We start from the raw sequence: 16,779 nt of genomic DNA on the forward strand, positions 1-16,779 counted from the left end.
AAAAATGACTCTATGGTGGTGACTGTGAGGGTGACAAGCCTATTCTGAAGGTACAACTCAACCAAGAATCCCAAGGGGATCTGGTGTGTGCACAACCTCATCGGAAGGGAACAAGGATGGCTACTTGTCCCCAAACCTCACATGCTCTCAGCAAAGAATATGAAAAGATGGCCGTTGGGTGGTTAGGTGGTCAGCAGCCTTTCTCTGGGGAGCGCCAGCTGGAGTCCCAGCCCTGTGTAGCCTAGTGCAGGTACAGCTAAGGAAATAGAAGGTGACACAGTGCAGGGGACACTGTCACAGGCAGACTCCCTGCAGGATATCTGAGCAATATAGGCTGAAATATAGAGAAAGGACAAGAAATGGTCTTGTGGCCACAGAAGAAGAGGAGAGAGAAGTATGTTTCTGACAGAAGGTACAGAATGAGTTCACTGTGTCTGGGGCAGGGGGCAGGCAGGGACAGGGACACCAGGCAGGGTGGCCAGAATGAATGAGGTGGGGCCAGAGAGTGAAGGAGGTTTTAGCTTATAACAGGGCCTTGGTGCTTTCAGTTTGAAATTTATCCTAAAAGCAAAGAGAATTTGCCATAAAAAGGCTGTGTGCAAAGAACTTGATTTCAGCTTAGAGCGAAGTGATGGTTTCCCTGACAGAGAGAGCTCCTGAGATGGACCCTTTCAGGGAAAGGGATCTACCTCATTTTAGACAAGAGTGTGAGGTGCCAGTGGGATGTGGCAAGTGAAGCTGGCCAGTGGGCAGCTAGAGGAATCGAAAGCTCTGAAAAAGATGCTGGCTAGAACTCCAGATTGGGAGGCATCAGGATATAAATTGATATGGAAAGCCATGGGAGTGGCTGAGATGATCCAGGGAAATTGTGCTGCATTGGAGCAAACTGCAGACTATTCAGTGACCCAAGGCCAAGAGGAAATACCTTCAAAGAGAGTGGACAACAGAGTCCCATACTTCTAGATGACTAAGTGAGAACTGAATCCTGCCCTTTGGCTTGAGCACAGGGCATTAGAGACCTTGGCCTGCAGTAGAAGAATGATGGGGGTGGACGCCAGACGACAGAAGCTCAGTGATGAAGAGGAGGAGAAAGGAGATGCAAGGCTAGGGGCGCGGGGATGGAGGAGGCCTTTTACAAATACCAAAGAGACTTGACCTGAAATTGTAGGAGTGCAGAGGGGAAGACTTGCTAGAGCGCAGGTGCTGAAGACACATGGGGAAGAGTGGAGAGGGGCAGCCAAACCCTGGAGAAGGCTGTAATGTGGAATTGGGTGAAGGGGACACAGCACGTGGTTTGAAGAAGCAGCAGGAGGAGGGAACTTTCCCACTTTAGAAACAGGAAAAAAATCAAGAAAAAATAGAAAAGTTTGCAGGCAATTTCATGAACTGAGCAGCAGAAAACCAAGAGACTTCCTAACCAATGGCATCCTTTTTCCCCCTCCTTTTATCTCTACGACACTAGGAGGTCAAGTGGCAGGGTTAGAAATCTGAAGACAGTTAGGAAGGTTAAAAATAGTTATGATTAGAAATAGTAGTTACAGACACAAAGACACAAGAAAAAATATAGAAAATTTTAGGAGGGAAATTTTCTTTTCTTTCTCTCTAATTTTTGAAGATACACCAAAATGGTTTCCAGAGGAAAAAACAAAGTGCCACTTTTTAATTCGTGTGGCACCCATGAAGGTATTTACTCATCTTCCCTGGGGCCAGGCGGCCCATGCCTGCAGGAAGACTAGCAGTCAAGCTGTGGCTGTGGCTGTGGCTCCACGGATGACTCACGACTGCAGACCATGCCCCTCTGCCTTGTTTGCTCAGGAGGGACACATTGCTCCTGCTTGATGCATGGTCACAACTGTCCCTGTGACCTGTCTGGGAGGGCAGACTTCCCTTCTGCCAGGCCACATCAGCTGACCTGCCTGGCAAAAGCATTCCTTTGTGAGTGAGATCCTTCCAGCTTTTGGACAGAGGACTGGGGTGGGGACTGCCTGGCACTGTGGGGCCATTCACTTGCTGCTCCCAGCATCCAAAAGAGAAGGGGTAGGCACAGCAAGGTGTGGCCATCCGGGAGGGAGAAGCAGAGGGAATGGTAAACTGGGAGGAAGAGGAGGGGGGGGGGGAGCTGGTGGCACTAGTCCCAGTAACAGACCAGGATGGCAGAAATAAATGAAAAGTCCTGGAAGCTCCTCTGCTTACTACAGCTGTCAAGAGGGGGAGGAGGAAACCCTGTGGGATGAGGGGGGAGAGGGAGGGCTCTTAGGAAGTTACTTAAGAGCCAACTTTCTTGTCGCTTTTCCTGTGTGCCTTGGAGGAAGTAGCAGGGCGTACAGCAAAGCCTGGCCAGGGCCCCCCTGCAGGGAGTGCAGGGCACGCACCAGGTAAGCAGCCCGGTCCCCCAGCGGTGTCAGCCGCCAGCGCTGAGGGGTCTCGGGGCTCATGTTAGAGGCAGCCTCGCTTGTCCAACTCACTCTCTCCGCCCCCAACTTTGCACCTTCCCACTCTGACTTCTGAGGCGGACTTCTCGCTCCAGTGCTCTAGGAAGCTCCCTTGAAGGCGCTGCTTGCTTAAAAGGCCACTGAATGGGAAAGGGGGAGTTGGGAGTGCTCCTCCAGGACAGGCCCCCTTTTCTGGCAGAATCAAACTGTGCAGCAGGGACACAAAAATCTGGAGGACTAGGGACGGGACTTAATTCCCCACATCTGTGCATCATCTTGGCTCAGCTCAATGCAGAACTGAACTTGATCTCCTTCTACTCTCCCAGACGCCCAGAAGGAGGTGCTCCTGTCCTGCACCCCTGGAGGTCCCACAGCCTACCCTTCCTATTTCTCACCAGGCTATTGCTTTTTCCTGCCTTCTCTCCTCCTTAAACCTTTTTTTCTCTCCTCTCTCCTTTCTCCCCTCTGCTCCCCAGTGAACTCTATAAATATGTGTATGGATACTTATGGATACCTATTCAAAGGGTATCCTTTCAAACACTCTTGTCTCCTTCCAAGACCAAATACTGGAAGATGTGGTTCTCCTGTCCCATGTGTTGCCATGACTGCACATGCTTCTGGAACAGTGTCAACTCTGGTGGCCTCTCTGATAGCAACTTGTGAGGGTGGCTTGGTTTTTGAAAACAGCAAAGTCACCAGGAGTCATGACTGGGTAATGCAAATGATCAAGGGGGGAAACTTCTTTGGGCCAGAAACAAAGTCCCCTTTCATTTGATCTGTTGGTCAACAAGTACTTAGCGGGAGCTGACAGGTGTGGTGTGTGCGGTGGCTCGGGGCCTGCACAAACTCCCATGGAGGGAAAGCAGGCGTGGAGAAAGGGCAATGTTAGCACCTCTCACTACACGTGGGCCTATTGATAGCCCTACTTAAAACTGCACTGGGCCTCTGAGCCCCCTACCCAACCTGCTCCATTTCCTTATCCTCCTCCATGTGGTTCTGTTTCCAAAGCATTCCCACCTCCTCACCCTCAACCAGATTTATTCATGAGTCTTGTGAGTTCCGCCTTTACCTGACCAGACTGTGGGGTCTCAAGGCAGAAATCCTATTTTGTTTTCCAGTGTATCTCGAGTACCTAGATCACAGCTTGGCAGGTTGAGGCCTTCAATAAGTGCTGATTAAATAAAATTGCATGTACAAATATTTTAGAGAACACTTATCTGGGCATATTGTGTGATTTCCTTCTACAAGTGACTTATAATCACATAAATTTCTATGACATGAGCAGAGGCACCGTGCATGCGTATGGCAGTAAACATTCCTTACAAAGAAGTTGCCTTTCGAGGTACAGGGGTGGGAGGAATCTTCCTTTCCAAAATCTTTAAAATTTTCCATTTCTTCAAATAAACCCTTGCTTTCCATATGTTTGACACAGGCAAAATCTCTTCGAGTTCCTTGGGGAACTATATTCCATCATTAGACTAATCTTTGCTTCCGTTTCTCAGTTTTTATTTATGTGAAACTCAAAATGTGTTGCTCGAGTGCTATCACACAAAGATATGTCTGTTTCTCTATTTTGAAATCCTTGTCTCAAATGTAATTGACTTCATATGCCTTTTCTGGTGTTTGTTTTTCCACCCCAAAGACTTGAAAAAGCTGAGAATGTCAGAAACCTCCACGGCCACTTTTGGGGGCAGGAGAGCAGTGCCACCCAACAACTCCAATGCTGAGGAAGATGACCTCCCTATGGTGGAGCTGCAGGGCCTGGTGCCCCGGGGTGTCAACTTGGAAGGTAAGAGCACACTGCCAGGTCCAGGCACAGTGGCCCTGGCCTCTCTTCCCTGCAGGGAAGCATCCTCAATCTCCACTGGAGCACCCAAAAAAGGAGGCCCCCTGCCACTCTCTGGTTCTATGAAGAAGAGACTCAAAAACAACCCTTTTAAGCACCAGAGATCCAGATCTTTATCCTAGTTCTGCCACATACTGACCTTGTACCTCTGGGAAGTCACTTGGTCTTTCTACCTGTCAACTATTTCCTCTACAAAACCAGGTGCTGGGTTAGTTGGGGCCTCTTCCAGCCCTACTGTCTAATGCTATGGAGAATTTTTTTCTAGCTGGAAGATTCCACTTCCAAAATATTGTGGCTGTTTTGATTGCCTGGCTTGCACCTCCTTCCTTCTCCCTCCTCCCTCCTCCATCCATCGCTGTGAATTTCAGAGCTGGGGAGAGGTGCCAGACTCTGACAGTAACAGAGATGGAAGCCCTCTATTTCTCTCCAAAGCAGCCTGGTGAGCTGGCAAGGCAAGCTACTTCCCCTGCCTCTTGCCTCTGCCTAAACCCAAGAAACTTGCTCTGGGTGCAGCAGCCAGCAGCTGACCACCTCTCAGCCCTGTCAGCTGTGACAAGGCCCAGGTGCCAATGCTGGTTTGGTGATACAGAAGCCATTCCTTTGGGATACAGCAGGGACATTCAGCCTCATGTCCTTGAATGGCATCTAGCAGGGAGCCCTGTTTGTCAATAGCATTCAGGCACCAAAATTCTATTTTGCTTCTGAGAATGCTCTGTACTGGGTTTCACAAGGGGCTAAACACCCATCTGCTGGGGTAGGTGGGCACAAGCATTCTGGGGCCATGTGGTCGACTCACCTTATTGGAAGAAGACCAGTGCTTGAAAGCCCCAGACTGATACAGCCCTCCTGGTAGCAAAAGAAAAATCCATGCCCAGAAACTGCAGATGGGTTTGACTGTTTCACTATCATGTCTAGACAATTTGATACCAAACTGTGAAAACAGAGAGGTATCCAGTACCATCTATCAGGTACCATCCAAGTTTGGGGTGAGCCTCACAGAACAGAAAGACATTTTCAGTCGAGCAAAAGAGTTTGAGAGACCAAGGCAGACTGGAAGTTCTGAACTCTCTTCCCAGCTAAGAGCTTCACTCTGACAGCCACAGAACGGAATTGATCAGGACTTGCTAATTAACCAATGTCCATTCTGTGTTATAGGTTAGGAAATGGAGGCCCAAGGCAAGCAGGCGGTATTCATTCTTTTCTGCCCAGTCTAGGGGTCTTCTCCCTTTCTCCCTCCAAGAATGAAAATAAGATTGGAAAGCCTCCAGGCACCAAACTATCAGGCAGGTCACCTTGATGTATCTGGTCATCTAGCAAAATTATCCTCTGTAAGAAAGAATTTCAAGCCTTTGGAAGGGGGTCCACGCACTGGGGAAGTGGGCAGAAAGAGCAGAATGAGCTCCCTAAGGTTGGGGGGGGATGTGGACTCCCACAAAGTGAAAAGGAACCTGGTCCAGGAGGCAGGAGGTCTGGCTTCCTGTCCCTCATCTGCCACTTCTTGCTCACTCTGGGATCCAGGAAAGGCTTTGGATGTGCTTCCATCCTGTTTTCCCATAAGCTAAAAGGAAGCAATGCTGACTTTCCAGGTTGTAACCAGGGTCCAGGGAACAGTGTCTATGATGGTACCTGACCCACTGCATGTGACCGACAAGTGTTCCTTGATTGGGAATGTGTGACTTACTGTACTCCGACAGGGTCAGAAAAACACTCCCATGAACACTCATTTCTGGGGGGAATATGTTGTACACTCATTTCTGGGGGGGACTTTGCCCCTGCAAATATGAATCTGGACAAAATGTTGCCAGTAACACATCAAAACTGCCAGAGAACTTGAGTAGGTAGGTCAATTAAGAAAAAATCTGGAATCACTCTTTCTGTTTGTTTATTTCTGGAGGCAGAAGTGAGGAATAGCTTCACTAAATTATTTTGAAAAATCAGTCACTGTTTATTTGGCAGTCATATGTGTCCACAACCCAAGGGACACTCTGGGATATTCATTAGAAACCCTGGCATGGGAGTGTGAGTGTCCGATGGCCATTTGTAGAATAAATGTGCAAATATAATCACTTGCAAACTGAATGCCTTATCAGCCCTAGTGTCATTATAATATTATTTATACCAAGTTCCAGATTTCATAAATATGCATTCATTTAATATTTTTCACGCAGATGAGCTAAGTGCCACATACTCTGGGAACAAGGTTTCTGAACTCAGGAATCATGACGGTAAAATCCCAGATGTTTAGGACAGGAAAAAAAAAGACATCAGTGTACAAACTATCTGAACAAGGGGGTCTATCTCCTAGTTACCCTCTGCATTTCTGATTTCTATTTAATTATTCTAAAAGCAGGTTTTTTGGCACTATATCAACTTTTCCTCAAGTCACCTGCAAAGGGACTAAACCCAGGAAAGCAAAGTCATTATTTGTAAAATACCATCTTCTTACAGTTAATCCAGTGGCCATTTGTGGCCTCTAAGAGGACTTGTATCTCTTGGATCACTTCTGAAGAAGCTGGCTTCAGGAACACAGGCCCTAAGTCAGACTCTCTTTCTTCGTTCTGTTCAGTGGGTCACTTCCCTTTAGCAATCTGCCCTTTGAAACTGACCTAGAAGCACAGAGAAGCAAGGGGAAGGAAAAGGAGGGCAATACCAGGCTTTTCATTTTGAATAGCTCTATAGCAGTGAGTCCAGCCCATCGCTGTTTATGTTGGGTGTTATTATATTATACTAGTATACTGAGTGTGTGCAATATCCCTAAGTTATAGTTTTGGTAAAAATTCCGTTAAAAATTATTTTAGTAAAATATATATTTCAAAATGTATACAGTCTTGTAAGTTTCCTCCCCTACCGACCACAATATTTAAGAAAACTTGCAGCATTCAAATGTGACTCTGGAATACCAGAGGGGAGACCAGCCAGTCCAGGGTGGTGTTCGACATTGTGGTATGGTTTTAGGCATTCTGAATGTCCTCCCTTTGAACTCAGTCGTAGCCAGGAAAAGTACTATGACAATCTCCTCACATTTGTTTTTTGTTGTTGTTGTTTTTTTTAATTATAGCTGTGTACATTATTGTGATCATGGGGCACCATACCCTGGTTTCATAGACCGTTTGACACATTGATTTCTAATAGATGGTTCTCCATGCTCAGCTGGTGTTTCCAAAAAATCTCTCCGTAGCCTTCCTGATCTGGAGAGCTGTGTGTAGCAAATGTAATGTTCCAGGAGGTAACTCTATATCCGTGGGCTGGGTTGACTCTACGTTGTTGACAATAGGCGATCATTTGTAGCAGCAATCGGAGTACTTTCTTGACAGGTCCAATGTATTGAATTCAGACTGGAAAGCAGGTCTGGCCGTATCAAAAATAAAAGGTAGGTGGGATCTGGTAGTTTTCAGGCTAATGGGGTCTTATGCCTTTCTGCAAATCCCCTCCCTCCTTGTCAACTCCTTGTTAAATCAACCAATTAACCAGTTAATGACCAACCTCTCGTTTGTGCAAAGTAAACCTCTCTGCATTCAAGGTTATTCAGAGAATAAGAGAGGCATTCAATGTGTAGTTAAGAAATAGTGTTGAAAGTTCATTCTTTCATTTAGTTCATGAAAAAACCTATACTCATTGTCACATATGTGTCAGGAGCTGCTCCAGGCTCTCCCAGGGAACACAAAAATGAGTAAGTCCATCCCTGACCTGAACTATCAGTCGAGAAGACAAAAGGAACAAATGAAAGATAATGAAGACTGTGACTGAGATTCATGTAAATTGCCGTGTATAACAGAAAGGAATGCCTGGTGAGGTGGAAGAGGGTGAGGAAGGCTTCATGAAAGGACATTGAGCTGGATCCTGGAACAGAAGTGTTCTCGACATACAAACACATGGAAGGGCATTTGAATTAGAGGGAACAGCATCTGCCAAGAGAGGCCTAACTAGAGGGCAAAAGAGAGCAGAGGAGCCTGGGAAAAGATGGCAGGGATCACACTGTAACTAGCCTTGAAGACCACACTTTTCATCCTGCAGATAATTAGGGGCATGCAATGGACTCTAAATAGAAGAATTACTTAATCAGAATTAGGTTTTATGAAGTAGTGAGGAGAAAATGGAAAGCAGGAAATAAATTTGGAAGCTGTCTTGATATTCCAGATTAAAAGAGGAATTAGACCAGAGGGATTTTAGCCCCTGGAGAAGGGGTAGGTCTCATCTCTCTTGTTCTAGCCTCCTCCTCTGAGCTGAGCATTTCTTCAACATTATAGGGGACTGGAGATTGTAATAGCAACAGTTTAATAAATAAGTCCCTTAGGAAAATGTTTTTAATCATTCTAAATAATAAGACTTTAACCTTCTGGGTATCCAAAAGAAATGTGAGAAAGATCCCTTTTTCCTGTTTTCTTTTCACCATAAACAGACTTAGCTCCTCATGGATGGCATTTATGCTATAGTTTAGAAATAATATTACCAAAATTGCACGGAGAACTAAGTTCACCAGGGAATTCCTCGAATATGAACCTAAACATTTAACTTATTTCAAGATTCCATCAGTGACAGGTATAATCATTCTCCAAAGAATGTCTTACAACCCTAGGAGAAAATAATCCACTTTTTTTCATATTAGGGGAAGAGTAGGAGGATGGGGAGGCAGCTGCTCCTGAGCAGAGATTTTTTTTTTTCTTAACAGTCCATTTTCTAGTGTTTTGGGGATTAGGTTAAATTGTGTTAGGTAGACATTTTGAAGGCTGTCACGCTGAAAGAGGGATCTGTCAAGTTCCCAGCTACAGTATCCCTTTTTTTTTTTTTTTTTTTTTGTAGAGACAGAGTTTCACTTTATCGCCCTGGGTAGAGTGCCGTGGCGTCACACAGCTCACAGCAACCTCCAACTCCTGGGCCAACGAGATTCTCCTGCCTTAGCCTTCCGAGTAGCTGGGACTACAGGCGCCCGCCACAACCCTCAGCTATTTTTTTGTTGCAGTTTGGCCGGGGCCGGGTTTGAACCCACCACCCTCGGTATATGGGGCCGGCGCCCTGCTCTTAAAACAAGGAGAGGGCTTAGCAATGAGCTGCTCCATTTTGCCAGGAACTGGGCTTGGACAGAGAGAAGCAGATTCATTTCCTGTTCATAGTAGATGGATCCTGGATGATGAGAAGGCTCTTTCAGTCTAAACTATGTCTTGGTAAGCCAGTAAACAAAGCAAAAATCAATATGCCAATTTAGTCAGTGTTCACTGAGTACCCACTACATGGGAAGGGGTGCTCTGAGGCAGAATGGACAACAGAATGAACTCTGATGTTTTTCTATTTGTGCTCATAGTTTATGACAACCATCCTTGAGTTCTTGCTGTTATCAGGTATTATAAGAACTGAATACTTAGCTTGATCTGTGGGGACTGTCCATGAGCAATGGAAATAAATGTTGTTTAATATTGGCATTGGGGGGAACCTCTCTTCCTTTACCAATACCTAGTAAATCTATTGACCTACTAGGAGATTAAATTGGGAAAAGGGAAGGACGGCTGTCATTCTCCCTTCTGTTTGTGAACAATAAGCCACTCACCCATTAAGCTTCCATATGTCTTTTACATTTGACTACAGTCTAGAATATTATTTCTTTCAACTCTCGGCCTGTCAGTGTTGCATTTAATCTTCCACATCTTAACCAAGTTCTATTTTTTTAATGTAATGTCTTTAGTATTTTAAATTATTTTAAGATGGACTTTTAAGAGATTAACCAGGGAAATTTTACTCATCATTAACTAAGTTTTTCCTCACTTAGTGTACTACTGAGATTATTTTTTCTTTCTTCCTGAAGGCACTGACTTGTTGAAGTAGTATTATAAGACCTAATGAAAAGACAACTTAGAAAACAATAACACTTTTAAAAACTTCATGCTTAGAATTAAATGTTGCCAAAGGTATAACAATATAGACTACACTATTTTAAAACAAACTCTTTGTGGATGTAGATATAGATACACTTGTGTTCACTATGAAAAAAACTGTAACCCTCTGAGTTTGTTTTGTTTTGTTTTGCTTCAGATTCAGTTTTATATACCCAAAGGTATTTATTAGCACCCTTTTTACTTATCATTTTTTGTAAGTAGTACGAACAGCTATGAAGACATGGCATTTTTATTCCACTATGAAAGGAAACTTCTGATCTGGAGACTTTGTGTTATAAATCTTTACATCACCACCTCCAACAATATAAATAGTCCTGAAATTAGCATATTTTAAGAATGAAGAGGTCTGATAAATGACATTTAAAGGACATTTATGGTTAATCCTATAGCAAATGGAATAATTCACTTCAAAGTGAATAATCAACTCCAAATTTTCAGGCAAAGGTTTTGTTCACATGAAAGGTGGCATGTTTGCTATGGCATTTTTGCACATTGCCCCAGGTGTGATGACAAGATGATTAAGATACGGTCTCATCCTCAAAGGGCTTACAACCTCCTCTCTAAAAAACCACCTATATAAAGACAACACAAAGAGGCTAATAAGAAGAGAAATTATTCTGAGGACCAAGAGGAGAAAGGATTCCATCCGTCTGAAGACATTTAGAAAGGCAACACAGACCTTTCAGAAGACAGGGTGTATAAAGGCGTGTTTACCTGGGCAGGTTGGAAATTCACTTCTAGAAGCCCTGGGGAGCATTCTTCTCCATGTGGACTCCCACTGCTCAGATTCCAGCCTTCCACCATGCCCTCTCAGATAGCAGATTTCTTAACTCATGTACTGTAAGGGCCCATCCAAATGTGTGGGTCTGTTGGGATAATTACTGTGATCGCTGACCAGGCACCAAGCCCTGTGATAGAGCTCTTTGTGCATTTTTTCATCTAATCCTTACACCAGCACTCATTTTACAGATGAGAAAACTGAGGCACAGAATGTTTTCACAACTCACTGAGGTTACAAAGACAGTAAGTGATGGAGTTGGAATTTGGGTCCAGGAAGTCTGACTCTAGAGTCCACACAGTTTTCCACTATGCTTATTCTACCTCTCTTAATAATAGCAGCAGCAGCAACAACAACTACAATAAACATTTATTGAGAATCAACTAGGTGCCAAATGCTCATTCCCATATTAAAGAAAAGAAAACTGAGGCTCAGAGATATTAAATAAATTTTCTGAGGTTGCATAATTAATGATTAGTGAAGCATTTCCCAAAGTTTTATATTCTGCAAATAGATCTGCAAAAGACACAAAAAAGTGTTTCCATGGCCATAGAAGCTTGGAAAGCATTGTACCTGTAGAAGATTTGCAGTGTACGTCAGTGTATAGAAGTATCTTTCCTAAAAGCTGCAGTAAAGAATCTGGATCAACTTTGTTTAGGCTAGCATTTCCCCCTCTGCTTTAACCATGGAGTTCTTATTCCTCAATACTTATCAATATCCCACAAAACTGCAACTGCACTATATGAGGATGGGTTGACTTTAACCAGACTCCCCACAAGACATTAAACAGTTTCCCTAGGCTGGAGTATAAAACTGAAAAGCCAGGTTTTCATTAATGATAAGAACTAGAATTGAGATGTGGGCATCAAATAATTACTTGAGTATTTCTCCCTCTCCAGCTTTATTTTTCCCTGTCGGTAGATTACTTGGGAAGCTAAGGCAGGTAGAGAATGTTGTATTCATTTCAGTGCACATTATAGTGGGGGTGGGGAGGACCAGAGGAGGCAAGTTCTGGGGGTGCTCGAGGAGCTACACACACCTTCCCTACAGACAGATATCTCTCATCAGAAGGCTGCAGCCTTCCAAGCTGGCCTTCCAGCCTCCAGCACGTCCCTCGTCAACCTCTTTTCCACTTTATCACCAAAAGCAGCTTACATTTACATATATCCATCTAATCAGGTCAGTTTGCTGTTTCACGTTCTTCATGGACCCCCAGTGCAATTAAAATCCAAACTCCTTAACATGGTCTGCAAGGCTTGCATGAGCCTGCTCCTCCACTACTCCTCCTCTGAGGCTCCCACTGCTGCACTCTAGCGATCCAATCATCTTTTAATTTCCAAGTCACCACTCACTACCTGGCCTCAGTCTTTGGGCATCAAAACAACATGAATGAGTGACTTTCACTGGGTTGAATTTTAACCATTATTGGTAGAAATGACATTATAATGTATTTTTAAGGGTATTGTTCACCAGATGCTTAATATAAATCAACAGTAAGATAAGACGATCCAAGACATTGATAATACCTTGAGCTTAAATAATAGCATTGTACTATTTGTTTTAGAAGATGAAATGGTCTCATTTTCTGCCTGAAGTATTCTTACCCACTCCCTTCCATAGGGACAACTTACTCCCATTTTGATCACATTTCCTTGATCCCCCCCACTCTGGGTTAGGGGCTGTTCCCAGATACCCCCTCCCTCACCAAATACCCTATGCCTCCTTTATCAGAGTGTTTATTACCTGTATCGTAATTATCTGTTCCCTTTTGGTTATCTATCCTTGTGCCTTTATTTAGATTGCACTTTTTAGGTGATTGTCTTGTCAACATTTATATCCATGTTTTGAGTGGTTACATAAAATAGTTCATTTGTAAAATTCCTGGAGGACAGAAAGCTAGGGAGAATATTAAACATATTGAATGCACACTTAGGTTCTAAGAGTATGGAACAATGAACCAAATTCAATGAGAAGAAACTTAATATGAATACATGTAAGTTCTTAAAATTGAGCTAAAAAGAAGAAAACAATTGCACAAATAGAGATGGCCAAATAGCAACAGGAATGAGTGACTTTCAGTGGGGTCTGGATTGAATTTTAACCATTATTAGTAGAAATGACATTATGATGTATTTTTAAGGGTATTGCTTCACCAGATCTTTAATATATATCAACGGTAAGATAAGATGATCCAACACAGTGATAATATCTTTTTTTTTGTTTTTGCAGTTTTTGGCCAGGGCTGGGTTTGAACACACCACCTCTGGCATACGGGGCTGGCATCCTACTCCTTTGAGCCACAGGCGCCGCCCTAGGCATTGATAATATCTCGAGCTTAACTAATAGCATTATACTATTTGTTTCAGAAGACAAAATGATCTCTTTTTTTATTGGAAAAACCATAACCAGAGTAATGTACATAATTCTAGGGGAAATACTTCAAGAGAGAAATTGACAAAATGGAATATACTCCAAAACAGAGTGATGGGTAATAGTTATGAAAATAATTTCTTAAAGAATAGTTGAAGAAACGGAGAATGTGTTACTCAAAAAAAAAAAAACCAAAAAAAAACTGAGAGCAGTCTTTTTTTTTTTTTTTTTTGCAGTTTTTGGCCAGGGCCAGATTTGAACCCACCGCCTCCGGTATATGGGGCCTGTGCCCTACTCCTTTGAGTCACAGGCACCACCCCTGAGAGCAGTCTTTAAATATCTAAAGAATGCTTGATGAAATGAATAAAGGACTTATTCCATATTTATCCAGAATTCAGAATGGTATCCAAGGTTAGAAAAATTACAAGGAAGCAGATATCAGTTCATTTTAAGAGGATTTTTCAAATATTTCGAGTTGTTTAAAAATGACCTGCTTACCCTGTGAGATAGTGAGTTCCATGTTCAGGTGGAGAATAGATGCCCAAGTACCAGGACTTTCATGAAAATGTTTCATGTGGTACATAGCAGGTGTACCAGATGGTTCAGAAATTTCATTGCCATCTGAGATTCTATGAGGGTATAATATCAGTATGGCGCCATGGCGCCAATGGATGGAGAGGTGATTACATTCGTTTATCCTTCCATGGCACCAATGGATGGAGAGGTGATTACATTCGTTTCTGAGGACTTAATTCTTAGCTTTATTTTTTTTTTTTAATCATTAAAAGGCAGTGTGCTGAGAAAGAGGACCAGATCAGTTGGTTATAAAGGTCCTTTTCAACTAGGGTGTTTATAATTCTCCAGCTCTATCCTAGCCTGGTTTATCACTGGGGATTGTCAGATTGTAACCTTAATAAGACCAGAAAACTTAGGAGAAAACTTACTTAGAAGAGAGAGGTCTAGAGAATTAAACATCTTTAGCCCACAGCATAATAGAAAGAAAAGTTAAGTACTCTTCAGGGGGACATGTACTGTGACAAGACAAGGTAAAACTAAAACTGCAGCTTGCACTTTCTGTCTGCTGTAATGCTGCAGTCAAAATAACCCATGGAGCACCATGGCGAGTAAAATGGCTCCATCAGAGTTCATATCCCATGAGCCACAAGCAAGCTGGTGGCCCACTGTGTGCCAGGCAAAGTGCAGTTGAGTTGCATCATTATCTCACTGAATCTTTAGGAAAGTTTTTTAAAATAAATTTCAAAATATTAAGGGGGTACAAATGTTTTTGTAACATGGCTTGAGTCAGGACTATAAATATGCCCATCACCCGAATGGTGTTCATCATACCTCTTAGGTGGGTTTTTGCCCCTCCCCTTCTTGCCCCTTTCCCCTGCTTGATTTCCAATGACTTTTACTTCCCTTTGTGCACTTGTGTCCATTGGTTAGTTTCAGTTTATTAGAAAGTATATGAGGTGTTGGTTTTTACATTCTTGAGATACTTCACTTAGGGTAATGGTCTCCGATTTCTTCCAAATTGCTGAAAAAGGGATTAATTAATTCTTTTTATGGCTGAGTAGTACTCCATGTTATACATATACCACATTTTGTTAATCCACTCATGAATTGATGGGCACTGGAGTTGATTACACATCTTTGTTTGTGAATTGTGCTACAATAAACATATGAGTGTAGATAAAATGACTTTTTTTCCTTAAGATAGCTATCCAGTAGTTGGATTGCTGGTTGGTCTACTTTTAGCTTTTTGAGAAATTGCCATATGAATTTCCACTGGGTTATACCAATTTGACATTTAATTTGGTGAACTCATCCTAGAAAAAGTGCTACCGACCTCATTGCTGAATATCACTTTGGTCACTTCTAAAGTACTCCCCTTGGGGACCTATGCACCAGCACAAGCACTAGCACCTAGTTTAGTCTTCAAAGCAATTTTTCAACTCTTTTTCTGGAATGACCATCAGAGATATTGTTGTATGGTACACAAAAACATACAAGATACTGCCAAATGTCAACATGAACCTGTGAGACACTGACATACCAAGGTTATAAAACCTTGCCAAGTTGTTTATACAGTCTGGCCAACCTAAGCTCATGGTACCAAGTTCATGAACTTATTTTATCGGACCTTGTACAATAACAGCTCTGATGGTCATTCCGGAAAAAAAGTACCAAAATTGCTTTGAATCATGGAGTAGGTTCTGGCTTTGGTGCATAAATTCCCCAGGGGAGTACTTCAAAGGTGACTATAGTGATATTTAGTAATGAGGTATGCAGCATTTTTTCTAGGAGAAGTTCATGAACTTAGTTGTCAGGCCTAGTAAAAGAGTTCTTTTCTCCTTGCATCCACACCAGCACCTACCATATGTTGTTTTCTTGGACTTTTAAATAAAAGCCCTTCTTGTAGAAGTAAAGTGATATCTCACTGTGGTTTTATTTTGCCTTCCTGATGTTTAGCAGCATTGAGGATTTTGTCATGTTTCTTGGCCATTGGTCTGTCTTCTTTTGAAAAACTTCTGTTCATGTCTTTTGCCCACTTTTTAATGGGGTTATTTTTTTTTCCTGCTGATTTGTTTGAGTTATTTGTGGATTATGGATACTGGTCCTTTATCAGATGTGTAGATTGGGAATATTCCCCCCACCGCCATTCTATAGGTTGCTTGTTTGCTCTGTTATTTCCTCAGCTGTACAGAAGCTTTTTAGTTTAATCAAGCCCCATTTGTTTATCTTTGTTGTTGCTGTAATTGCCATTGGGGCAATTCTTTGCTTCCACCAATATCTAAAAGAGGTTTTCCTACATTTTCTTCTAGAAATCTATGGTTTACATTTAAGTCTTTTATTCATTTTGAGTTAATCCTTTGAGTGGTGAGATATAAGGATCATGTTTCATTCTTCTGTATTTGGCTATCCACTTTTTCTAGCACCATTTATTGAATAGGGCTTCTTTCCCCCAATGTATGTTATTTTCTGTATTGTCAAAAACCAGTCAGCTAGAAGTAGATTGTTTTATATATGGGTTTTCTATTGTGCTCAATTGCTGTGTTTCTCTCTTTTGTACCAATACCACACTGTTTGGGTTACTATAGCTTTATATTATAGTTTGACATCTGGTAATGTGATGCCTCCAGCTTTGCTCTTTTTGATTAGGATTGCTTTAGCTATTTAGGTTCTATTCTGTTTCTAAACAAAGCAAAGAATTATTTTTTCCAGATCTATGAAATATGCCATGGTATTTTGATGGTGATTGAACTAAATCTATAAATCACTTTGGGTAGTGTGGACATTGTAATAACATTGATTCTACTAATCCATGAGCATGATATGTTTTTCCATTCATTTGTGCCATTTGCAATTCCTTTCTTCAGTGTTTCATAGTTCTCCTTATAGAGATTTTTCACCTCCTTAGTTAAGTATATTCCTAGGTATTTTGTTTTCTTTATAGGTATTGTA

General features: G+C 42.4%; 1 protein-coding gene across 3 annotated transcripts in view; it reads left to right on the forward strand.

Moving 5' to 3' along the window:
• The first annotated feature begins 1,999 nt into the window (after window positions 1-1,999).
• The window catches only part of F13A1 (coagulation factor XIII A chain), a 161,511-nt gene continuing 146,731 nt past the window's right edge, over window positions 2,000-16,779 (forward strand). For 2 of the 3 annotated variants that reach the window (XM_053603077.1, XM_053603079.1), the window contains exons 1-2: window positions 2,250-2,375; window positions 4,075-4,221. In XM_053603077.1, coding sequence (XP_053459052.1) covers window positions 4,092-4,221 — 130 coding nt within the window. In that variant the 5' untranslated portion in view covers window positions 2,250-2,375; window positions 4,075-4,091. Of the gene's footprint in view, window positions 2,052-2,249; window positions 2,376-4,074; window positions 4,222-16,779 lie in introns of those variants that run through there. The other variant, XM_053603078.1, reaches the window with a different exon arrangement.

This window comes from Nycticebus coucang, chromosome 9, assembly GCF_027406575.1.
Source record: "Nycticebus coucang isolate mNycCou1 chromosome 9, mNycCou1.pri, whole genome shotgun sequence".
Taxonomy (NCBI): Eukaryota; Metazoa; Chordata; class Mammalia; order Primates; family Lorisidae; genus Nycticebus; species Nycticebus coucang.